This window comes from Salvelinus namaycush, chromosome 3 (genome assembly GCF_016432855.1).
Source record: "Salvelinus namaycush isolate Seneca chromosome 3, SaNama_1.0, whole genome shotgun sequence".
In the NCBI taxonomy this organism is placed as follows: Eukaryota; Metazoa; Chordata; class Actinopteri; order Salmoniformes; family Salmonidae; genus Salvelinus; species Salvelinus namaycush.
Genome location: NC_052309.1, coordinates 14,776,256 through 14,802,985, shown reverse-complemented (window position 1 = coordinate 14,802,985; position 26,730 = coordinate 14,776,256). Strand labels below are relative to the sequence as shown.

Sequence of the window (26,730 nt, the reverse complement as noted above, 5' to 3'; positions counted from 1 at the left end):
AAATCAATTATAGTAGCAGGCTATCAAAATTTACCTCCGGACCTTCCGATCTTCGCGCTCTCCTCAAACTGAACATAGGCTATAGTAACGCTATTCAACTCTTAGGTCTGGAACCTGCTGGTTTTCTGTTCTACCTGGTAATTAATTGCACCCACCTAAATCAGTCCCTGATTAAATGGGAACAATGAAAAAACGCAGTTGAACTGGCTTCGAGGTCCAGAGTTGAGTTTGAAGGGGCTATGGGCTAGTCCGCCCGCGCACCGTTTAAGGAAGAAGCCTTTGAGTCTCCCGTACTGCCACCGTAGGCCTACACAGCACAGCCATTGGTTAGGCAAGCACACAAACATGCTTATGATCAGCAAGAGCAGAGCCGACCGGGAATCAGGGTTGGAATATCCATTACAGTGTGTAATGCATCCTAGTTTTATTTATACCATCCCACCAGCTATCCCACAAATATACCTTTGCCCCGTGCTTCTCCGATCATGCACTTTGTAGCCTATAGGCTATGGATCATTTGATTGAGCTCACACTAAATAGCCTATCCGTGCACTTGATATTACGTGCTCAGCGGAGAATCAGAGGTGAGGGGCAGCATCGGACACAAATTGATATATAGCCTAATAAGCAACTAATTCTAAAACTAACTCTAAAATGAGAAATATTGAAATGTTGTCAAGTACAAATTACATGACTGTCCACTGGACTAGATTAAAAAAATATGAATCCCTCCCCTTGACTGAAATTGAAAAAGCATGACCCTCCCCCATTTCCTCCAGGTAAACATTCTGTAAATTTCGATCCATTCCTTAGAATAAAAATATATAATCAGTTGAGGTCCAGATTTGATAAAATGTAAAGTAATTGCTAGAAAATATTGGGGAAATTCAGCGTTTTATTAACTGCAGTATTAGAGTATACCACAGGGTGTCACTGGTGTCTTGCAATCCTTAAATCTAGTATAGGGCGCACTGTAGCCTAGACCTACTGAAACAGCGGTGATACATATATATATTTTTTCCAATGCAGAAGAATAATATTGACATCCGTTGTTAAAGACTTTTAAGTCTTCAATAGCCGATTTATTGAATGGTTATTCGTGCATTACATTTTCTCACTCTCAATTGATAGCCTATGCCCAGACAGCATATACCTATGCTTGAATTAAAATCAATACCAGACCGTTACCAATAAGCATTTGATAAAGACATGTACAATTCTGCTGAGGATGTCATACAGAGACAAAAAGTTTCCATATGTATTTATATTAGAATAGTTAAAGTCTTGTGTGTTCTCTATTGATCTAATTAGGCTACAAAAGCACAAACACACGCATACAGACACCGTGCTACATTTTAATCCAGGAGCACATAAATGACAACGTTTGGCCTACTATTTGGCCTTGTTGAATGCATAATAGATCATGGAGTATTACCCATATTTAGGTCTATCTATGGCTTAATGCAGAGCCATATATTTAGATACATGGCTAAATGTATATCTCAATAAGCTATTCAGCTTCTTTATTAATTAAAATGTTATTTGTCACATGCGCCGAATACAACAGGTAGACCTTACAGTGAAATGCTTTAGCCTACAATTCATATGAATGAATATGGATGGATAAACTACATTTGGATCTAGTAGTCTATGTCACAGGATGAGCAACAAACTAAAACTGGACAGTTTTATCTCCATCTCTTCATTCAAAGACTCAGTCATGGACACTCTTACTGACAGTTGTGTCTGCTTCTCGTGATGTATTGTTGTCTCTACCTTCTTGCCTTTGTGCTGTTGTCCGTGTCCAATAATGTTTGTACCATGTTGTGTTGCTACCATGTTGCCGTCATGTTGCATTGCAACCATGCTGTGTTGTCATGTGTTGCTGCCATGCTATGTTGTTGTCTTAGGTCTCTCTTTATGTAGTGTTGTGGTGTCTCATCGTGATGTGTATTTTGTCCTATATTTTTATTCCTAGCTCCATCCCGGCAGAAGGCCCTTTTGCCTTTTGGTAGGCCGTCGTTGTAAATAAGAATTTGTTCCCTAGTTTAATAAATGTAAAATTAAAATAAAATGAGCACATGCAGATGTCCCTTTATCTAAAAAAATAGATGTAGAATTGACTCGATTGATTCGGTTCCTTTTGTGTTTATTAGCGGTTCGGATTGCAACTGTTTGAACGTGCAAATCAAAGCTATGATGGCCAGCCAATGAGGACACACTCCTAAATCCTGTTGGCTCTTGCACTTGACACACTGCGTACGTCACCGTCGGATTACCCAATCGCAACATAAACACCTCATCTACTTTCTGTTTACTCTCAAAGTTTTTACTTTTGCGGCAAAAGACTCCCGAAAGTGATGATAATGTTTTATTATCTTAAAGATCGTCTTATGCATCGGAAAGAAAGGGTAGCTTTTTAACAATAGATTTCAAACATTCAACAATATCAATTTCTCTAAAGCAGTCTGCCCAAATCAGTGAGGACAACTTCGGAAATCCATCCTATTTGAACAACTTCATTCCTAAAATTTACAAGGTTGAAGAAGCGGTGTTATCCCTGTAATAATGACTTTTGAATCTCTGCGAAATTAATCTGGGATTTCATTTTGCCATGGTTTAGTTTTAAAACAGGACATTTTCATTTTAGATAAACCATTTTTCAGGCGTGCACATTTGGAAGATTTGGGCTAATATAGGCCTACCCCAAAGGAAACGTATATTGTTTCGTCTGTTGGTCGATTTGAGCAAAACTTTGCATTATTAGGCGTCTTGAGAGCGTGAGCATTGAGGATATTTTTTTTGACAAAACCATCACATTTACCTAGTCTCGGTTATGTTAGCAGTGGGGCAGATGGACGGGTCCCGACAGAGCGCATTCCTGCTAAGCACCGCACCTTTAGCGGCTCTGCATAGCATGACGGAGATGAAGACCCCACTCTACCCAGCCTACCCATTATCTTCCACCGGTCCGGCCTCTTCTACCTCACCTACTGCCACCTCTCCAAACCCCGGTGGCATCCAGATGTCCTCACCGGGGATCAAAACATCCTCCGGAATGTCATCTCTCGGATCGCTCCATCAATGCATTGCGCTAGGCACACCTCATGGAATAAACGACATCCTCAGTCGTCCTTCGGTCCTTGCCCCAGGAGCTGCTGCTGCCGTTGCTGCGTCCTCTTCTGCCGGAATCTTGTCCGGACTGCCCCGCTTCAGTAGCTTGAGCCCCCCGCCACCCCCTGGACTCTACTTCAGTCCCAGTGCTGTGGCAGTGGCTCGCTACCCCAAGCCCTTGACAGACCTTCCAGGCAGGACCCCGATATTCTGGCCAGGAGTCATGCAAAGCCCACATTGGAGAGACGCCAGATTCGCATGTTCACCGCGTAAGTAACTAGTCCACGTTTTTGAGCTATCTGAACTTCAATTTATCGTATTTTGATGCATGATGTAGGCCTATAGCTGGAGGGGTTATTAATTATTCCCCAGTAGCCTATGATATTTCATCCTAAAAACTGAAGCAGATCTGACTTGAATGTTTAGCTGCAATGTGAATTAAAATTGACTAACAAAGGCTTATTTTATAACAGCTCAAATTAAGTTGATTGTGATATTATAATGAGAATAGCCTAACAGTAGGCCGGCCCATCCCAACATCAAATACATGTTAATATAGCCTAATATTGGCACATTATATCAATGCATAACAATAGGCGACATTTCCTTTAATGAATTAGAAGCTTTATGTTTTATATTTTCAGATCAAAATTCTATACTGCTTGACAAAGATGGAAAAAGAAAGCACACACGTCCCACCTTCTCTGGACAGCAAATATTTGCCCTAGAAAAGACTTTTGAACAAACGAAATATCTGGCTGGACCGGAGCGAGCACGACTGGCCTACTCGCTGGGAATGACAGAGAGCCAAGTAAAGGTAAGACATATTCTGAAATAGTCTTTATAAAGTCCAATAAGATGTATAATATTGTTTAATAAGTAGCCTAGTTAACCTGTCACTAAGGAGGAGCACAAAGACCTCTTGCATAGCCTCTTCTACTCAATTAGAATTTGTCTCACGCTTTCCATTAAAGTGCCTCATGCATTTTAGACAGTAATGTTTCTTTCGTTTCAATATTCATAAATAGATAGATATCGCCTACACTTAAAGTCGAATAACAGTGGTCAAACTAATCTAAATTAAAATGACTATTGCATTTAATAATACATCTTTAAAGATAATTCCCAAATAATTGTTGTCATATTCACAACTATAAATATTTCTAAAATATTAGTATGTATAACTAATAAATTAATAATATATAATACTATCATTTAACCAAACAATTTGTTAATTTATGTCATGGAAATGTGGAAATAATGGTAGCAACGTTTTGCACAGCAGTATATAGAAAATGTGCATGTTTGCAAACAACATGGAAGGAGGCAAATTAAACCTATGTTTTCTCTTTAGAAAAATATTGAGTCCCATTTTCTGAATGCATTATTAGAATGACATATAACCTATTATTATCTGTTGACTTCACGTGACTTAGACGTATGCCCTTTTACTTTGGCAGGCCAAGGCTACATAAATGATTTGTAAATGTCTGGTTGTTAATCAATATATTTGCAATAGAGTCATGGGTAATCATATTATTTGTTGATTTCATGTAATCAAAGAATATTAACCTTTTAGGTGTGGTTTCAAAACCGAAGAACGAAATGGAGAAAACGCCACGCGGCTGAGATGGCTTCGGCAAAGAAGAAGCAGGATTCGGAGACGGAGAGGCTGAACGGGGCCTCGGAGAATGAAGACGATGATGATGATTATAACAAGCCGTTGGACCCTAACTCAGACGACGAGAAAATAACACAATTACTGAAAAAACACAAACCAAACTCCTCACTCCTTATTAATACATCAGAAAACGACAGTTCGTAGACAGACACGGGGAAAAAATACTTTTGATGAAACATTTAATCGTGGAACTGGTGCAGGTTGTGTCCCTTTTTTCGTCCAAAATTTTAAATGAATAAGTTTGCACGAGGACGGAGGATCAAAGGAATAGACGCAATTGTGTAGTCTGGAACAGTGGCCAAAACATGGACACAATTTATAGAAGTTTGAACATTACGAAGATGATACTTACATGTAAATAGAAACGTGAGTTGTATTCAATAGAAATTATATTACTGTGAATATTTATGTGTAAAAAAACTTTTTTTTGTATAGAAAGCACTGCTGAGTCTCTTCCTCTTAGTTATTCTGACGTCTGACATCGTTACAGCTTTGTCAATTGCAAAAAGCATAGCCTATATTTTCATGTTTAGTTTTGTTTTTGAAACTTGACATATACATTGCATTTCATAGTGAAGTAATAAGATCCACCTGTTTGTAGGGCCCAATTTTCAACCATTAGGGCCTGCCCAAAAATATCCGAACAAGCTTAACAGGCAACCCCGTTGGGTCTGTGGACTATAAGAATCTTTTTTTATATATATTTACAAAATAAATGGAAATGAAATTAGCCACATATTTTAAGTGTAAAGAATACCGGTTGTGACGCAATTGAAGTACATTTGTAAAATAAATGCACATTGTGTGTTTCTCTAATGGTAAAATGGTTTCCCCTCACACTTTACTTAATTTATATAATGTTTTAAGTTTGTAACAGTGACTGAATCCTGCAAAAATGTGTATCGCGGGTTCATATGTAATGCACTTTAAACAAATAAATAAACGTTGCTTTACTCTGGATATACATAAAACAATTAAATTGCGTTCTTGGCAGTAATCACCTGATGGAGGACATAAAGGGAGAAGCATAGGAGGAAGCTCAAGTATTCGATTTAATTTCGTTTTATTTTATCTACCTATCAATTTATATTTGTGCACGCTAACGAAAGACACCTGAATGTATAATATTAATATGTAAATATATTATATTTGGAGATATGATGGTCACTATTCATCTTAATTTAGGGGTTATCTTTCTTAGCAGGGCGACGTAAAGTGGTTTTCTATTTGTTTATGCAAACATTTCATATGTATGTATGATGATTATGATAATTATGATTATTATTGATGATGATTACATTATGCCACTATTCCTTCCAAGACATGCGATGATATAGGAACATCTATTGTTGCCTATAACCAAGCTATAATAACAACAATAACAATACTGATTATTTTTATTTATAATTATTAATATTTATAATAAAACTATAATAGCATTCACTCTCCAGTGCTTTTATCAAAAAATCTTCTGCCCTCTCCCTAGATTACTGAATCACAAAATATAATTTTGAATATCGAATAAGTAAGCCTTGACCACAGAGGGTCTGACTAGTAGCCTATTGACTTGCATTTACAGCATCGCATATCGTCCATAATAATGAATTAAAATTGTGTATCTGGCTGAAATTGTTCTTTGTGTGATGGGGTGAAGATATATACGATGGGCAGAATGTGTTTCAACAGTCACAGTTAAAACATGGCCTGAAAAGTTCATAATTAATTTATCTGGCGCGGAATCTAGAAAATTAATTCTGCAGTGTCTGTGCGTCTACAGATTCGCGTGATTACATCAGCATGTTTAAAAAAAAATTGGAAATCCCTCAACCGATGTACAAACAGTTCAAGTAAATATTTAATTGATCAGATGTGGATCGAAGATGCGGCTTTCGCCAGGCATAGGAGACTGACTCACTGTTGGTAAATACTGGATTTAAGACTTTAGTGAGCGGAGTCTGTGAATAGTGTCATCAAAATGTGGTCTTTATGATAAGTCTAGAGACAAATGCTCATTTCTAAATCTAATCTGCAGTTGTATTGTACATTTGCAATATAGTAGGCCTAATAGCAGGCCTTCATCTATACAATGACAATTTTGAGAGAGAAAAAAAGTCAGTTCATAAAACTGAAAGAATACAACGATTTCTCAGATAGATATGATTTCGAATGCAGAAATTGTTAGTTGCTCCGACGTAAGCCTCTACGAAGTACTTGCTACCAGACAGAAGGACCTGTATCTTATAGATGATACAGTACACTACTGAGGGCAGTCACGCAGTAAAAGGCTTGTAGACTTGAAAGGTAGGCCTATGCGCACCAGTAGAGTCTGCTATTTGTATCATCAATTTATTCCGGGTAGGCCTTCATTGACTTTCCTAGTTAAATAAAGGTTCATATATATATTCCTAATAGGCTACTTGAGGCAAAATGTCAGATCAAAATACGTGTATTGAAATCCTGCAGTTGTGCTACATCTTCAAGAGAACGTGGACAGAGTGACAACTTAGTAAGCCAAAATACACTGCCACCACATTTTTAACACGATGTTGATTGATACAAGTAGGCTACAAAAGCCGACAATTATGATTTGTATGTCTCAAACGAGAAATATTATTGTGGCATATTTAAGAATATATTTTAGAATTGAATTCCTGTGTATATTTGATGCCATTTATTAACAGCACTAGGGCATAACAGGAATGCAACAGTTCCAACCTTCATGTTTCAGTTTCACGCATGCGCCTCTCCAAGTATTATAGGCCTACTTTTACAGATGTCCGGTCGTGTTGGAGGAATAGTCAAATAAAAACTGCACAGGTAAACATGGTTTTATATTTTCACTGAAATGATGTCACTGTCAAATGACAACACCATGAATACGTGAAACATCGTGGCCGTTCAAGAGTCGTCACTGGTTACCACAGCTACAAGTCATAAACCCCGCCTATTTCGACAATTTCTCTTATTAAAATGTGATTTTAAATATAAGTGGATTTAACAGGTGACATCAATAAGGCATCATAGCTTTCAACTAGATTCACCTGGTCAGTTTGTCATGGAAAGAGCAGGAGTTCTTAATGTTTTGTATAATGGTGTATATATAAACTCAGCAAAAAAAGAAACGTCCTCTCACTGTCAACTGCGTTTATTTTCAGCAAATATTTAATATTGTAAATATTTGTATGACCATAACAAGATTCAACAACTGAGACATAAACTGAACAAGTTCCACAGACATGTGACTAACAGAAATGGAATAATGTGTCCCTGAACAAAGGGGGGGGGGGGGGGGGGGGGGGTCAAAATCAAAAGTAACAGTCAGTATCTGGTGTGGCCACCAGCTGCATTAAGTACTGCAGTATATCTCCTCCTCATGGACTGCACCAGATTTACCAGTCTTCCACCAAGGCACCTGCAAGTTCCTGGACATTTCTGGGGGAATGGCCCTAGCCCTCACCCTCCAATCCAACAGGTCCCAGACGTGCTCAATGGGATTGAGATCCGGGCTCTTCGCTGGCCATGGCAGAACACTGACATTCCTGTCTTGCAGGAAATCCCGTACAGAACGAGCAGTATGGCTGGTGGCATTGTCATGCTGGAGGGTCATGTCAGGCTGAGCCTGCAGGAAGGGTACCACATGAAGGAGGAGGATGTCTTCCCTGTAACGCACAGTGTTGAGATTGACTGCAATGACAACAAACTCAGTCCGATGATGCTGTGACACACCGCCCCAGACCATGACGGACCCTCCACCTCCAAATCAATCGCGCTCCAGAGTACAGGCCTCGGTGTAATGCTCATTCCTTCGACGATAAACGCAAATCCGACCATCACCCCTGGTGAGACAAAACCGCAACTCGTCAGTGAAGAGCACTTTTTACCAGTCCTGTCTGGTCCAGCGACGGTGGGTTTGTGCCCATAGGCAACGATGTTGCCGGTGATGTCTGGTGAGGACCTGCCTTACAACAGCCCTACAAGCCCTCAGTCCAGCCTCTCCCAGCCTATTGCGTACAGTCTGAGCACTGATGGAGGGATTGTGCGTTCCTGGTGTAACTCGGGCAGTTGTTGTTGCCATCCTGTACCTGTCCTGCAGGTGTGAAGTTCGGATGTACTGATCCTGTGCAGGTGTTGTTACACGTGGTCTGCCACTGCGAGGATGATCAGCTGTCCGTCCTGTCTCCCTATAGAGCTGTCTAGGCGTCTCACAGTACGGCCATTGCAATTTATTGCCCTGGCCACATCTGCAGTCCTCATGCCTCCTTGCAGCATGCCTAAGGTACATTCATGCAGATGAGCAGGGACCCTGGGCATCTTTCTTTTGGTGTTTTTCAGTCAGTTTCACAGGTGCATGTTCATGATTTGTATATGGTTCATTGAACAAGCATGGGAAACAGTATTTAAACCCTTTACAATGATCTGTGAAGTTATTTGGATTTTTACAAATTATTTAATATTATCTCTGTTGCCATGCACCTGCAAAAGGTTTGCTCAGATGTGCGAGTGCCTTTTGAATTACGAATTATCTTTGAAAGACTGGGCCCTGAAAAAGGGACGTTTCTTTTTTTTGCTGAGTTTATACATATATATCTATATATATATCTATATATATATATATATATATATATATATACAGTACAAGTCAAAAGTTTATATATATATATGTAGAAAATAGCAAAAATAAAGAAAAACCCTTGAATGAGTAGGTGTGTCCAAACTTTTGACTTGTAATGTATATATATATATATATTTATATATATATGCAAGTCAAAAGTTTGGACACACCTACTCATTCAAGGGTTTTTCTTTATTTTTGCTATTTTCTACATTGTATGATGATAATGAAGACATCAAAACTATGAAATAACACATATAGAATAATGTAGTAACCAAAACAGCGTTAAACAAATCAAAATATATTTATATTTGAGATTCTTCAAGGTTGCCACCTGTCATGACTTCCGCCGAAGTCGGTCCCTCTCCTTGTTCGGGCGGTGTTCAGCAGTCGACGTCACCGACCTTCTAGCCATCACTGATCCATTTTTCATTTTCCATTGGTTTTGTCTTGTCTTCCTTCACACCTGGTTCCAATCCCATCAATTACATGTTGTGTATTTAACCCTCTGTTTCCCCTCATGTCCTTGTCAGAGATTGTTTTATTGTATGTGATTGTGCTAGTATGTGTTGGTGTGCGACGGGTTTTGTACCCACTTTGTTATTTTTATATATTTTGGTTTTTGGAGTTTGGTCAGCACTTATTAAACGACTCCGTTTATACCAAGTTCGTTCTCCTGCGCCTAACTTCCCCGCCACCAACATGGACCTATTACAGAATCTCCGACCACAACTATGGAGTCAGCAAGAGAAGGTACCCCTGTCATTGAGTTTGAGGAGCACGTTCAGGAGCATGCAGTTATGCTTCACCATCTTGGCGTCGCCATGGATCACGTTGTCCAGACAATGGACCGCTGGGAGAGACAGGGAGTTCTTCCAGCGCCTCCACCAGCACAACCGGGGTCTCTCTTGAGCGTCCCTTTCCCGGCTGAACCCAGTGGGATCCGTCTCTCCTCGCCCCAGGAGTACGACGGGAGGGCTGCGAATTGCCAGGGGTTCTTGTTACAATTAAATCTTTATCTGGCCACCGTCCACCCGGCTCCATCGGACTGTGAGAGGGTGTCCGCCCTCGTCTCGTGCCTCACCGGGAGAGCCCTGGAGTGGGCCAACGTCGTGTGGAGAGAGGGAGATGCGGCGTTGGACCAGTTTGAGGAGTTCACCCGCCGTTTTCCGGGCAGTCTTCAACCACCCACCCGAGGGTAGAGCGGCGGGTGAGCGCCTCTGCCATCTGAGGCAGGAGACGAGGAGCGCCCAGGAGTTCGCCCTGGAGTTTAGGACCCTGGCTGCCGGCGCGGGATGGAACAACAGGGCCCTGATCGACCATTATCGTTGCAGTCTGCGCGAGGACGTCCGTCGGGAGCTGGCCTGCAGAGACACCACCCTCACATTTGACCAGCTGGTGGACCTGTCCACAACCTGCTGGCTACTTGCGGACATTCAGATCGGGGTTTGGTGGTTCCAACCTCCCGCACCCCCCCTCCAATACCCATGGAGCTGGGAGGGGCGGTGCGCAGGGAGACCGGAGGGGGTCCCCGCTCGTGCACCATCTGTGGCCGCAGAGGTCACACTGCCGGTCGGTGCCAGGTTGGTTCCTCTGGGAATCGAGGCAGCAGGCAGGGCGCTCTGGCGTCACCCCAGGTGAGCCGGCACCATTCTCACCCAGAGCCCTCTGTTGTACATATGTTTGTGTCTGTTACGTTCCCTGAATTTTCCCCGCATTCCCAGCATAAGGCGCTCGTCAATTCAGGCACGGCTGGGAATTTAATTGATAGTGCTTTAGCCTATAGTTTAGGGATCCCTATTGTTCCCGTGGATGTGCCCTTCCCCGTTCACGCCTTAGATAGTCGACCATTAGGGCCAGGGTTGATTAGGGAGGTCACCGCGCCTTTGGGCATAGTGACGCAGGGGGGTCATACGGAGAGAATTAGTCTCTTCCTTATTGACTCTCCTGTGTTTCCCGTGGTGCTGGGCCTACCATGGTTAGCTTGTCATAACCCCACTGTTTCTTGGCCACAGAGGGCTCTCACAGGGTGGTCGCGAGAGTGCTCAGGTAGGTGTTTAGGTTTTTTTGTTGGTGCTACTACGGTGGAAAGTCCAGAACAGGTCTCCACCGTGCGCATTCCCCCTGAATATGCCGATTTGGCTCTCGCCTTCTCCAAAAAGGAGACTCAATTTCCACCTCATCGACGGGGCGATTGTGCGATAGATCTCCTGGTAGACGCTGCACTTCCCAGGAGTCACGTGTATCCCCTCTCACAGGCGGAGACGGAGGCTATAGAAACATATGTCTCCGAATCCCTGCGTCAGGGGTACATTCGGTCCTCCACTTCACCCACCTCCTCGAGTTTCTTTTTTGTGAAGAAGAAGGAGGGATGTCTACGCCCGTGTATTGACTATCGGGGTCTGAATCAGATCACTGTGAGGTATAGCTACCCGCTACTGCTCATAGCCACAGCGATAGAGTCAATGCACGGGGCGCGCTTCTTCACTAAACTAGATCTCAGGAGCACTTACAACCTGGTGCTTCTCCGAGAGGGGGACGAGTGGAAGACGGCTTTCAGTACCACCTCTGGGCACTATGAGTACCTCGTCATGCCGTACGGGTTGATGAATGCGCAATCAGTCTTCCAAGCCTTTATAGACAAGATTTTCAGGGACCTGCACAGGCAGGGTGTAGTGGTGTATATTGATGACATTTTGATATACTCCGCTATATGCGCTGATCATTTGTCTCTGGTGCGCAGAGTGCTTGGTCGCCTGTTGGAGCATGACCTGTACGTCAAGGCTGAGAAATGCCTGTTCTTCTAACAATCCGTCTCCTTTCTAGGGTATCGCATTTCCACTTCAGGGGTGGAGATGGAGAGTGACCGCATTGCAGCCGTGCGTAATTGGCCGACTCCCACCACGGTAAAGGAAGTGCAGCGGTTCTTAGGGTTTGCCAACTACTACCGGAGGTTACCTGGGATTTTGGTCAGGTGGCGGCTCCCATTACCTCACTGCTGAAGGGGGGCCTGGTACGCTTGTAGTGGTCAGCTGAGGCGGACAGGGCTTTTAGTCACCTGAGGCCTCTGTTTACCTTGGCTCCCTCATTGGCGTTCATAGTGGAGGTGGACGCGTCCGAGGCTGGGATAGGAGCGATGCTCTCTCAGCGCTCGGGTACGCCACCTAAGCTCCGCCCCTGTGCCTTCTTCTCGAAGAAGCTCAGCCCGGCGGAGCGAAACTATGATGTGGGGGACCGGGAGCTGTTGGCTGTCGTCAAGGCCTTGAAGGCGTGGAGACATTGGCTTGAGGGGGCTAAACACCCTTTTCTCATCTGGACTGACCACCGCAATCTGGAGTACATCCGGGCGGCGAGGATACTGAACCCTCGCCAGGCAAGGTGGGCCATGTTTTTCACCGGTTTTGTGTTTACCCTTTCCTACCGACCAGGGTCTCAGAACGTTAAGGCAGATGCATTGTCACGGCTGTATGACACAGAGGAGCGGCCCATGGATCCCACTCCCATACTCCCCGCCTCTTGCCTGGTGGCACCGGTAGTGTGGGAGCTGGACGCGGACATTGAGCAGGCGTTGTGTACAGAGCCCGCTCCCGTTCAGTGTCCGGCTGGGCGTCTGTACGTTCCGTCTGCTGTCCGCGACCGGCTGATCTATTGGGCCCATACGTCACCCTCCTTTGGTCATCCTGGTATCGGTCGGACGGTGCGCTGTCTTAGTGGGAAGTACTGGTGGCCCACTTTAGCTAAGGACGTGAGGGTTTATATTTCCTCCTGCTCGGTGTGCGCCCAGTGCAAGGCTCCTAGACACCTACCCAGAGGTAAGTTACAACCCTTACCCGTTCCACAACGGCCATGGTCGCACCTGTCGGTGGATTTCCTGACTGATCTTCCTCCTTCACAAGGTAACACGTCGATCCTGGTCGTTGTGGATCGTTTCTCTAAGTCCTGTCGTCTCCTCCCGTTGCCCGGTCTCCCTACGGCCCTACAGACTGCGGAGGCTCTATTTACACACGTCTTCCGGCACTACGGGGTGCCTGAGGATATAGTGTCTGATCGGGGTCCCCAGTTCACGTCGAGGGTCTGGAGGGCGTTCATGGAACGTCTGGGGGTCTCGGTCAGCCTTACCTCAGGTTTTCACCCCGAGAGTAATGGGCAGGTGGAGAGAGTTAATCAAGTTAATCCTACTGTCACGACTTCCACCGAAGTCGGTCCTTCTCCTTGTTCGGGCGGTGTTCAGCAGTCGACGTCACCGACCTTCTAGCCATCACTGATCCATTTTTCATTTTCCATTGGTTTTGTCTTGTCTTCCTTCACACCTGGTTCCAATCTCATCAATTACATGTTGTGTATTTAACCCTCTGTTTCCCCTCATGTCCTTGTCGGAGATTGTGTGCGACGGGTTTTGTACCCACTTTGTTATTTTTATATATTTTGGTTTTTGGAGTTTGGTCAGCACTTATTAAACGACTCCGTTTATACCAAGTTCGTTCTCCTGCGCCTGACTTCCCTGCCACCAACACGCACCCATTACACCACCCTTTGCCTTGTTGACAGCTTTGCACGCTCTTGGCATTCTTTCAACCAGCTTCATGAGGAATGCTTTTCCAACAGTCTTCAAGGAGTTCCCACATATGCTTAGCACTTGTTGGCTGCTTTTCCTTCACTCTGCGGTCCAACTCATCCCAAACCATCTCAATTGGTTTGAGGTCGGGTGATTGTAGAGGCCAGGTCATCTGATGCAGATCTCCATCACTCTCCTTCTTGGTAAAATAGCCCTTACACAGCCTGGAGGTGTGTTTTGAGTCATTGTACTGTTGAAAAACAAATGATAATCCCATTAAGCACAAACCAGATGGGATGGCGTATCGCTGCAGAATGCTGTGGTAGCCATGCTGGTTAAGTGTGCCTTGAATTCTAAATAAATCACTAACAGTGTCACCAGCAAAGCACCCCCACACCATCACACCTCCTCCTCCATGCTTCACGGTGGGAACCACACATGCGGAGATCATCTGTTCACCTACTCTGCTTCTCACAAAGACACGGAGGTTGGAACTTAAATTTAGACTCATCGACCAAAGGACAGATTTCCACCAGTCTAATGTCCATTGCTCGTGTTTCTTGGCCCAAGCAAGTCTTCTTCTTATTGATGCCCTTTAGTAGTGGTTTCTTTGCAGCAATTTGACCATGAAGGCTTAATTCACGCAGTCTCCTCTGAACAGTTGATGTTGAGATGTGTCTCTTGCTTGAACTCTGTGAAGCATTTATTTAGGCTGCAATCTGAGGTGCAGTTAACTCTAATGAACTCATCCTCTGCAGCAGAGGTAACTCTGGGTCTTCCATTCCTGTGTCGGTCCTCATAAGAGCCAGTTTCATCATAGCACTTGATGGTTTTTGCGACTGCACCTGAAGAAACATGAAAAGTTCTTGAAATTTTCCAGATTGACTGACCTTCATGTCTTAAAGTAATTGACTGTTGTTTCTCTTTGCTTATTTGAGCTGTTCTTGCCATAAAATGGACTTGTGTCACAATCGTCGTCAGGGTGGAAATGACAGGACCAAGGTGCAGCGTGGTGAGCGTACATTTCTTTTAATGTTATAAATGTCGCCAACAAAACAAGAAATACCAAAACCGAACGTGAAGCTGACTAGGGCTATACAGGCCACTAACACAGACAACTACCCACAACTAAGGTGGAAAAACAGGCTGCCTAAGTATGATTCCCAATCAGAGACAATGATAGACAGCTGTCCCTGATTGAGAACCATACCCGGCCAAAACATAGAAACAGAAAACATAGAAATAAAGAAACTAGAATGCCCACCCTAGTCACACCCTGGCCTAACCAAAACAGAGAATAAAAGCCTCTCAGGGCGTGACAACTTGGTCTTTTACCAAATAGGGCTGTCTTTTGTATACCACCCCTAAATTGTCACAACACAACTGATTTCCACAACTGAACTTTTAACACGGCCCACCTGTTAATTAAAATGCATTCCAGGTGACTACCTCATGAAGCTGGCTGAGAGAATGTCAAGAGTGTGCAAGGCTGTCATCAAGGCAAAGGGTGGCTACTTTGAGGAATCTCACATATAACATTTATTTTGATTTGTTTAACACTGTTTTGGTTACTACATGAATCTATATGTGTTATTTCATAGTTTTGATGTCTTCACTATTAAAACCAATTTTGACTTTTGTGACTGTGCTATTTAGTGGAAACCCTGTTCAAGTTAGAGGCCTTAACATTTGGCAATTTTTAAAGATTTGGTCAACAGTCCTACTAAAGATCTTTATGTTTGTAGGCTATCCCAATATAACTGGCATGCATTTTCTAAATGTACTGGAGTAAAATACAGACCACATAATGCTTTTTTTCTTTGCAAAAGCCAATGTTTGACTTTTATCCTTTTTACTCAATTACTCCCATTGCTCCTATCACTGTGCTCTTATTCCCCTTTTCTGTTCATACTGGCAGTGAAAATGAATTTCTTTGCACAAAACTGTGAGTTCCTTGAAGGCATCCTATTAGGGGAAACTACCTCCAACCCAAAGTGTGATGCACGAGGACCATGCAACCTGAGAGAGAGCTCATGAGACCAGCAAGCTGGTGACCAGCGTGAATAGTGGTTAAGATGACTAGCTACTCCATTATTATTAAATTGAGTAGCTAGGCCTTCTGCAGTGGCCACACTCAATGGAATTATTTCAGATGGAGGTTGCGGTATGGCAATGTCATGTCATGGCGCTGGGGAGATAGCTCCTCTTTGTACCTGGCATCTCACACTGCCACATGGGTCAGTGCAGTGTGTGCTACTTGTCATTCTTAGCTGCTGCTACTTTTCAATTTCTTTTTATGGCTATAATATCAGTCAGCACAAAAAGCACTCAAAATGAGCTTTGTCCTGTCCACCTCCTCAAATGGATTTTGAATGAGTAATGAAATGCGGACTCACTCTGGGTGAGAACTAAAGAGTGCATGTTTTATTTTAAAAAAATCGAGTTATTCTGAAAAGCAGCAACCAAAGTGGTTATCACTGGACATAGTTTTCATTTTGGCACGACGAGGCCTCTCAATAAAACTGGTGGAAGAATAAGTGTTTCCACCCAAAATATTCTGACATTGATGATTTTATTCTTGTGAGATTTTTACAAGATGTGATTTCTAGCACAATATGAGTGCTAGAGTGCTAAATATGAATTGTTGATGAACACTGGTTCTGTGGGTTCCAGGGGTGGTGAATGCTGGTTTTGTGGGTTCCAGGGGTGGTGAACGCTGGTTCTGTGGGTTCCAGGGGTGGTGAACACTGGTTCTGTGAGTTCCAGGGGTGGTGAACGCTGGTTCTGTGGGTTCCATCGGTGGTGAACGCTGGTTCTGTGGGTTCCAGGGGTGGTGAACACTGGTTCTGTGGGTTCCAGGGGTGGTGAACACTGGTTCTGTGGGTTCCAGGGGTGGTGAACACTGGTTCTGTGGGTTCCAGGGGTGGTGAACACTGGTTCTGTGGGTTCCAGGTGTGGACAACACTGGTTCTGTGGATAACACAGGGGTGGTGAACACTGGTTCTGTGGGTTCCAGGGGTGGTGAACACTGGTTCTGTGCGTTCCAGGTGTGGAGAACATGAGTAGTTTCCCCCAGGGACTGGCAGCAGCATCTGCCGACTTGCTCTGCCAGCCTGCCTGCCAGCCTGCCTGTCAGCCTGCTCTCTGACAACACTCACCTACACCACTCTGCCAACCATGGCTGTCCTACTAGATCTGCCAGATGCTACTGGGTCTCCAGCTTCCCCAATAAAACACACCCCGGAGGAGAGGTTCATTAGTAGACAAATAAATGCCCTGCTTCTAAACAAGGCATTTGTACAGTCTGACCTACACAGTTTCACTATGCCTCAGCCCTTGTCTCAATGTACATTGTTACATACAGTAGTATTATTGTTATATCAGACAGTGAATTTGTGGTAAAAAAACATTTAGCTTGGAGCGATGTAATGGCATGATGACTAACTGCATGGTTCTGAAAATAACATGTTTTTGGGAAGCTTTTTATTGAGGTTAAACAAAACCTCCCAATGGATTCATCATAATACCCAAAATATACAATACCATTTATGGTTTTAACTATGTTTTCATATCCCTGCCTGTTGAAACCCCAATAAATAATTTGCTGTTTAGTGGTGTGACTAATGTGTTAGCCTTAGCTGGCTATCTTCATAAAGAGCCCGTTGATGGGGCTCTCAGTTGACCATGTTCTACAAGAGATTGCACACAAAGACATGTGTCACAGGAGGCTGTGGATCCCACTCAGCTCACATTTGCCTGCAGCCTTATCTCTTCCTTCTCCCGTTTGGAGGCTTGTGATAAGGAGCACCTTGGGAGCCCCAATTATACAAATCTATCTGGCCACACAGAGAGGACCAAAACAGGGGCTTTTCACAGTGTTCACATTAGAGACACATCATCTTTATGTTATCATCTCTCCCCTGTTTCTTCACATTTATGCTTGAATCAAACCATAGTGTGTCCTAGAGCTCTGAATACACCTCGTTCCATAAGAATGTAGCTAATTCATTCTTGCAGTGTTACACTGCTCAGTGAGCGTAGTAATCAGTGGCCCATAGAGCCTGGAAATAAAGTCAATGTTAATTGCTCTGTCTGCTTGAGCAAATAAATGACAACTTATGTTGATGATTAACTCGATCCCACGGTAGATGAGGGTTTATGCAGGTGGCAGGTGGCAGGTGCCTTCACCTGGTGTGTGTGTGTGGTGTGTGTATGTATATTTCATCGATCAGATAACATCTACAGTCCTTAGCCTTTGTGGCCTTTTTAGTGTCGTGCCCACGTCCCCTGACTGTCTCCTGACTCTGTGTCTGGGGAAGAAACACTGGGTGGGATGTTTTCTCAACGTCCCCTGACTGTCTCCTGACTCTGTGTCCGGGGAAGACACACTGGGTGGGATGTTTTCTCAACGTCCCCTGACTGTCTCCTGACTCTGTGTCTGGGGAAGACACACTGGGTGGGATGTTTTCTCAACGTCCCCTGACTGTCTCCTGACTCTGTGTCCGGGGAAGACACACTGGGTGGGATGTTTTCTCAACGTCCCCTGACTGTCTCCTGACTCTGTGTCCGGGGAAGACACACTGGGTGGGATGTTTTCTCAACGTCCCCTGACTGTCTCCTGACTCTGTGTCCGGGGAAGACACACTGGGTGGGATGTTTTCTCAACGTCCCCTGACTGTCTCCTGACTCTGTGTCTGGGGAAGACACCCTGGGTGGGATGTTTTCTCAACGTCCCCTGACTGTCTCCTGACTCTGTGTCTGGGGAAGACACCCTGGGTGGGATGTTTTCTCAACGTCCCCTGACTGTCTCCTGACTCTGTGTCCGGGGAAGACACCCTGGGTGGGATGTTTTCTCAACGTCCCCTGACTGTCTCCTGACTCTGTGTCCGGGGAAGACACACTGGGTGGGATGTTTTCTCAACGTCCCCTGACTGTCTCCTGACTCTGTGTCTGGGGAAGACACCCTGGGTGGGATGTTTTCTCAACGTCCCCTGACTGTCTCCTGACTCTGTGTCTGGGGAAGACACACTGGGTGGGATGTTTTCTCAACGTCCCCTGACTGTCTCCTGACTCTGTGTCCGGGGAAGACACACTGGGTGGGATGTTTTCTCAACGTCCCCTGACTGTCTCCTGACTCTGTGTCTGGGGAAGACACACTGGGTGGGATGTTTTCTCAACGTCCCCTGACTGTCTCCTGACTCTGTGTCCGGGGAAGACACACTGGGTGGGATGTTTTCTCAACGTCCCCTGACTGTCTCCTGACTCTGTGTCCGGGGAAGACACCCTGGGTGGGATGTTTTCTCAACGTCCCCTGACTGTCTCCTGACTCTGTGTCTGGGGAAGACACCCTGGGTGGGATGTTTTCTCAACGTCCCCTGACTGTCTCCTGACTCTGTGTCTGGGGAAGAAACACTGGGTGGGATGTTTTCTCAACGTCCCCTGACTGTCTCCTGACTCTGTGACTGGGGAAGACACCCTGGGTGGGATGTTTTCTCAACGTCCCCTGACTGTCTCCTGACTCTGTGTCTGGGGAAGACACACTGGGTGGGATGTTTCTCAAGTAGTTTTTCTGAGATAATCTCCTCTAATGATGTATCACCTCTCTCCTCCTGTCAATGCCACCACTCTTATACTGGCTTATGAACAGATGTAGTTTCACAAATAGAGAGTTGTAAGTAAACATGAAAACTATACTTAAAGCTAGGATCCTTAATTGAAACAATAACAAAGCGGACACCCCGCCTCAGTTTTGGTGAAAAGCTAAACGATGGGCCTGGAGAAATGTAAACACTCTCGAATTCATAGACAGAGGTATGGAGGCAAAGACTGACCATCCATGATATCAAAATGATAGTTTTAACCATGTTTTGAGACTAAAATATATATATTGCATTGTTTACAAACATTAGAGCAAAACAAGCTTATATTTTGGGTTCTGATGTGGTAAGACAGTTGAACTGAGCTAATGAGACATCTCTAATCAAATCAAATTGTATTTGTCACATGCGCTGAATACAACAGGTGTAGACTTTACTCCTTACTTATGAGACCTTTCCCAACAATGCAGAGTTAAAAAGTAAGATAAATGAGCAAATAAGGAAATAGTAAAACAATAAAATAACAATAAGTAGACAAATGGTACTGAGTCAATATGTAGCGGTACAAAAATCAATGGATATATATATTATTTAATTAATAAGTCAAAAATTTGATGTAACAAGCAACTAAGGATTATAGCTTTAAAGCTAATCCTTACTCAGTCAGTGTCAGAGTCGTGTGTATAGGTGGCAGGGAAGTCAGGCGCAGGAGAGTCAAACGGAGTGTAAATGGAGTCTTTTAATATCTGTCCACTTAACATGCTCCAAACACGAAAATGTACATACATAAAATAAACATGGGTACGAGGACCCGTCGCGCACCTATACAGCAAGAAACAACACTGACATGAAACAATCTCTGACAAAGACATGAGGGGAAACAGAGGGTTAAATACACAAGAGGTAATGGATGGGATTGAAAACAGGTGTGTGGGAAGACAAGACAAAACCAATGGAAAAATGAAAAATGGATCGACGATGGCTAGAAGACCGGTGACGTCGACCGCCGAGCACCGCCCGAACAAGGAGAGGCATCGACTTCGGCAGAAGTCGTGACAGTCAGATGACAACACAGGTTGTAGGTGTACTAGTAATAACTCATTCTCAGACTGTTCTGTCTCTGAGCGTATGCTATTTTTAATACTGCTCTTATCAATGTTGTTTCTTATTAAAAAAAAGGGACGTAAACTGTTGTGATTGATGAAGAGACTAAAGTTGGGAATGGCCTTGTTCAAAGAGCTCTGCGCAGAAGCTCGCTGCTTGGTTAAAGACTTTGTGTCATTTCTCTTGCTTTGGAATAGGGGAATGAGGGCAGGGGTAAAGCTGGGCTAAGTAATGACAAAATGAGCACCTTCAGTGGACTGGCTGCGAAAAAACCTGCCCTCATCACCCAAGTCTTTCGCTCTGAATTTTATTAGCATTAGCCGTGCTAAAATAACCTGTTAACACTTATCATAGTCCACCAATAATAACCTCCTCAATCATATTTTAAAAGTCACGTCAAGCCGGCCAAGTGCAATTCATCTCTATGCAAATACATCAGTGCCCGCCCATTAGTGTATTGCTAAGGGGTTTTATTAAAATGCATTCTTTCCCTCTTCGTTTTTTACTAAGGACCAATAAAACACTAGCCCCTATTGCTCAAGAATTATAGCAACTATTACAGGAACATATGGACAGCATGCACTCTGAAAATAAAAACCAACAGATAAAGTGGCAGGGTCATGGTGGGGTGCAAACACTTAGGAAAATGGTGGTGAATTAATAGATTGTGCCCTGGCGGTCTGAGGAGGCCTTAGCCGAGTCTGCCATAGAGATCAAAGCCTGATTATACATTCATTTGGGGCTGGATCCCTGACGTAGGATGCAAAGCCCTCACTCACCAAGTTGGAGTTATTGCTACCACAAAGTGTAATAGGGTAATTAATTAAAAAGTGATGAAGTGCATTCATAATGTGTTATGCCCTTAATTAATGGAATTAAAGCAGCAGTATGGTGCTGGATTCCTTTCATGTACTGATGGTCTTATGGAGTGTATATTATCTAGGTGTAGAGAGGGGAAGGAAGGGAATGAAAGTGTCCACTGGTTGGTGTAGGTTGAATCAGTTTCATGCTTACGTGTAGAGTTCCCAGCAGTCTGGAGTTGTTAATCAGAGGTGTTATAGGAGTATTAGCTAAGTTGATACATGTGTTGGAGGAGCCCAGGTAGGGGAACTGTTACCTTCTGACTGTCTGTTGGAATGGTCACACAATGCTGTTACAGTATGAGACTGCTCTTGTTTCATGTACTGTACATAATGATTGATGCTCAGTTAAACTATGAAATGGAATGACCCAGCCCAGTAACTGTGCTCCAATTGGTGATTGAGTTTCAGTGATTTAACGTGTTGTTCTTAGTGACTATGCGTCACGTTGGGCAGAGCTGCACCAATATTCAGGATATTTGCATGCCACTCTGTTATTTCATGTCACAACAATATAACACACCAGTTTAGCAAACAATTACATTTGATAAAAAATAGCTTGATCTAATAAAGAATAAATGGTTGCTTTTCCATTGTATTGTTTTTTGAAACATTTTCGTTGAGTAAGGCAGCTCCAAAATGCAACTGTTTCAGCCTCGCTTGGTCTTTTCTTTAGAGGAGGGGCAGACAGAGAAATTACAGTGTGTAGGCATCGTTGATCTTCTCTGGTTGCACGTGATTGGATCAGGGTGGGGGACACTATGTCCCCGCAGCACCTGCCGGGAGAGCTAGCCAGCAAAAGCCCATCTTCGGTGTTCCATTGATTTACAGTAGAAGTGCCCGCCCAAGAAGGCTCATTGTCATTGGCCACAGATAAATCAACGTCTTATACCCGGTAACTTTGATTGGACTGATCTGTCAACTTTATAGATAGCTAGTTGTTTACCTTGCACTGTTATCAAGTATTCAAGCAAGGTAGCTTAGCTAGATGAAACATGTTGACTAGCTTAGTTTTTGCCTAGCAAATAATTTTCAAACTTAGCGTTATGAAGGAAATGTAGAGCTAAAACGTCTTGATGCTCATAAGCCACCTACACGTTAAAATATAGCCATCCATTAAAATAAGTTGAGTGGTTGGTGGTGGTTCATGGAGCAGTGGCTAACATCTGTTTTGAGGTAGGCTAGCTATAATATCCAGGCTAGCTATATAATCCAGGCTAGCCATAATAACCAGGCTAGCTATAATATCCAAGCTAGCTATAATATCCAGGCTAGCTATAATATCCTACTGTATAGGCTTCATGTACAGTGCCTTCAGAAATTTTTCAGACCCCTTGACCTTTTCCACATTTTGTTACGTTACAGCCTTATTCTAAAATGGATGAAATAAAACAAATCCTCATCAATCTACACACAATACCCCATAATGTCAAAGAGAAAACAGTTTTTTAGAGATTTTGCACATTTCTGAAAAAACTAAACAGAAATAACTTATTTACATAAGTATCATTTTTACATTGATCATCCTTGAGATGTTTCTACATCTTGATTAGAGTCCACAAGTGGTAAATTCAATTGAATACCAAGGCATGAGGTCGAAGGAATTGTCCGTAGAGCTCCAAAACAGGATTGTGTCGAGGCACAGATCTGTAGATTTATTTTTATTTTTATTTGTAATAAATTTGCAAACATTTCTAAAAACCTGTTTTTGCTTTGCCATTATGGGGTATTGTGTGTAGATTGACGAGTGAAAAAAACCCAATTTGATACATTTTAGAATAAGGCTGTAACCTAACAAAATTTGGAAAAAGTCAAGTGGTCTGAATACTTTACGACAGCACTGTATTATTGTTGTTTGATGGCAGACTGTAATACCCATGGAACCACATATAGAAGAAGGGTTAGTAATAAATATATCTGATGAATCTGGAAATGTGCAATAACGTTACAAACGTTGCATATTGTTAACCTGGCCTCTATGTAACAGGTAGTCAGACACACACAGTGTCGCAATATTGTCGACCAATTACTAGCTAGTTTACTCTATACAAGTATGCTCGACTACTGTGGTCTTCTGTGCAATAAGAGCTAAAGACTGGTCATAGCCCAAATGTTCTAATGTTTGTGTGTGTGGCTCAAAACTCGTTTCTGGGATTGGTTATTAGTGCATTCAATGTGTATCCAGTGTAGTGCACTGCCGGTTTCGATGAATATAATGAGCTTTGTTGATTGAGTTTTCCCTACCAATATTTTCATGGTAAAATCAGCACTGGTTATTCTAAGATCGAGGTATGTAATCCAGAGCAGCTTCCCAATGCATGTGATCTCTGATTTATAGAGACATGAGCAAGTTTCTCATTCTATATCCAGAATTTCTACTTTAATAGTACATTTATCTTGGGGGGTGTTGGTGGGGCGGGATTATCTGATTATCTGTCATTTAATGGTTGATCAAAGTCTCAAGATCCTGTCATAGCTGTGTGAGTGGTGGATTTTTCTTTTTTATGGAGTCATTAATTTAATCCGGATCATTAGCTTCTATACAGATCCTATGTTTTGACAAATGCAGCCTGTGAATTATGATAATGTGCCTCCCTCCCGGCCGTGACACCGCCGTCGTCAGCCTCCCTTCCTATCCCGCCGAATGCATCACATGATAAACAGGGAACTGACCCGCCATATTACCTAAATGTGTTTCAGGGGGTGTCTCTACTCAGGCCCGTCACTCCATTACTGTAGACGGCTCACTCAATAGCGAACGCGGTGTCGCTGTGACACGTGGCCAATGACAGCATTTTCATTGTGACTGTCGGTGCGTTTGGGGGAAACAGCATTAAATATTAGGCCCGGAAGAAAAATGAAGAAAAGGTGAACATCCCCTGTAGCCACAGAAATATTATTGTCACATCTGGTGCTGCTTTACATGTGCAGTGATATTTTGGGGGGAATAAGAGATTCCCATTCAAGATGCATTTGGTTGGTTTTAAAGGATGGCTAGCAATTTGTGTGTAGTCCCAAGGTTGCCGCTTCTACATGGATAACTGCATTTTGAAAATGGTGATTTAAAAACTAATTTCCTACAATTCTCTCTGTCCCCAAAGTATTATTGGTCTAATGTCTTTAAAGGGGCAATCAGCAGTAGAACCAATAACAACATGACTCCCAGCCCCTGTTTCAGTAAAACGCTGAGGGATGGGGCTAGAGAAATGTAACCACTCTCAAATTCTTAGACAGAGATTTGGATGCAAAGACTGACCGTCCATGATATCAAAATTAGAGTTTTAACCATATTTTGAGGCTACAGTATATAATGTTTGTTTACATTTACTTAGTTTATAAACATTTGAGTACAACAAGCTTATATTTTGGGTTCTGATGGGGTACAACAGCTGAACTAAGCTCATGAGGCATTTATATACTGATTATACAAAACATTAGGAACGTCTTACTAAAATTCAAATCAAATCAAATTGTATTTGTCACATGCGCTGAATACAGCAGGTGTAGACCTTACAGTGAAATGCTTACTTACAAGCCCTTAACCAACAATGCAGTTTAAGAAAAACACCTACCAAAATAAGAAATAAAAGTAACAAATAATTGAAGAGCAGCAGTAAAATAACAATAGCGAGGCTATGTACATTGAGTTGCCCTCCCCTTTGCCCTCAAAAGAGCCTCAATTCGTTGAGGCACGGACTCTACAGTGTCCCGGTGGAACGTTTTCCACCGGGACGCTAGCCGATGTTGACTCCAATGCTTCCCACAGTTTTGTCAAGTTGGCTGGATGTCCTTTAGGTGGTGGACCATTCTTGATACACACAGAAAACTGTTGAGTGTGAAAAACCCAGCCGCGTTGCAGTTCTTGACACAAACCGGTGACCAGGCACCTACTACCACAACCCATTCAAAGGCACTTACTGTAAATCTTTTGTCTTGCTCATTCACCACCTGAATGGCACACATACACAATCCATGTCCCAATTCTCTCAAGGCTTAAAAATCATTATTTAACCTTTTACTGCAGTGTGCTAAATCAGGGTTACACAGAGTGTTTCTTGGTAGTCTTAAAGAAATCTACTTTGAAACAAAAGTATACACCTTACACATGGTTATGGGCTTTAAAAAAGGAGGAGAAAAAAACATACAACCGAGTTTGCATCCCAATATTACATTTTATATACAGTACATCACAGAACACTGAAATACAACAAAAGTGTTTGACATAGAAACACCGGATTTTGATCGTTTTTAAAATTTGTATAATCTTTATTAATTGTACAATTATAAAAAGCATTAATAACATTCAACCCATGAGGCCAAAGAGGGCGCTTTTGGAAAGGGCTTCATCTACACTGATTGGAGTGGATTTAACAAGTGAAGTCAATAAGGGATCATAGCTTTCACCTGGATTCACCTGGAAAGAGAAGGTGTTCTTAATGCTTTATGTACTCAGTGTAAATTACAGACATAGGATCTTAATTTGAGCCGGTTTGCTACAGTAGGAAAATAATCCTGCACAACAGCAAATTGTGCAAAATGTGAATTATTATGTGGATTATAATGAATGGACATTTTTTGTAGGGGTTGATCAAAGCAAATTAAGGGTACACTACATATCATTAATTTATAAATCCTAAAATGGATGTAGCAACTGATAAGTGCCCCTTTAAGAGTCCCTTTTACTGTGAATAAGTCATCCCGACAAGTACTGGTATTTTCAGGATGAAAATGGAATTGAAACCATTGCCTCTACACACCTCTATGATGTTATTGAACCAGAGGTGGAGACGATTTTCCTAATGTTATATTTTTCGGCGACTTAAGGTAAATGTGGATGATTCACCCGTATTTTTTCAGAGTTTATTGCTCTGGTGAGAGCTTAAGTGAGAGGCAGGAGCATGAACTCCAGACAGCCTCACTTTGTCAAGCGCTAATATCTAAAATGCTTCTTATGACCTACTTATGAAGTCAATCTGGGAGAATCTATTGATCTGAATGCCAAATCATAGGATGTCTGTCCATGCCAAATCAGGCCGGACCAAGGAGAGAGGGGAACTTAAGTACATGGTCCTGACCTCCTGGCTCTCCTCCCTGCGACTCCCCTCATGACCACTGCTCCAGACACTCCCCAGTATCAAAGGGCAAAGGTCAAGAAACCCGCCCCAAGGTCACCCGACATTAACATTTCTGAGCAGGTAATTTAATTT

The 26,730-nt window shown here is 43.1% G+C and overlaps 1 protein-coding gene across 1 annotated transcript; it reads left to right on the top strand.

The window, feature by feature from the left end:
- Window positions 1-2,836: 2,836 nt before the first annotated feature.
- LOC120044996 (homeobox protein Nkx-6.1-like) lies at window positions 2,837-4,939 on the top strand. Its single transcript, XM_038989798.1, has 3 exons — window positions 2,837-3,383; window positions 3,759-3,931; window positions 4,694-4,939. The coding sequence occupies exons 1-3, from the start codon at window positions 2,837-2,839 to the stop codon at window positions 4,937-4,939; spliced, it is 966 nt and encodes a 321-aa protein (XP_038845726.1).
- Window positions 4,940-26,730: the final 21,791 nt, after the last annotated feature.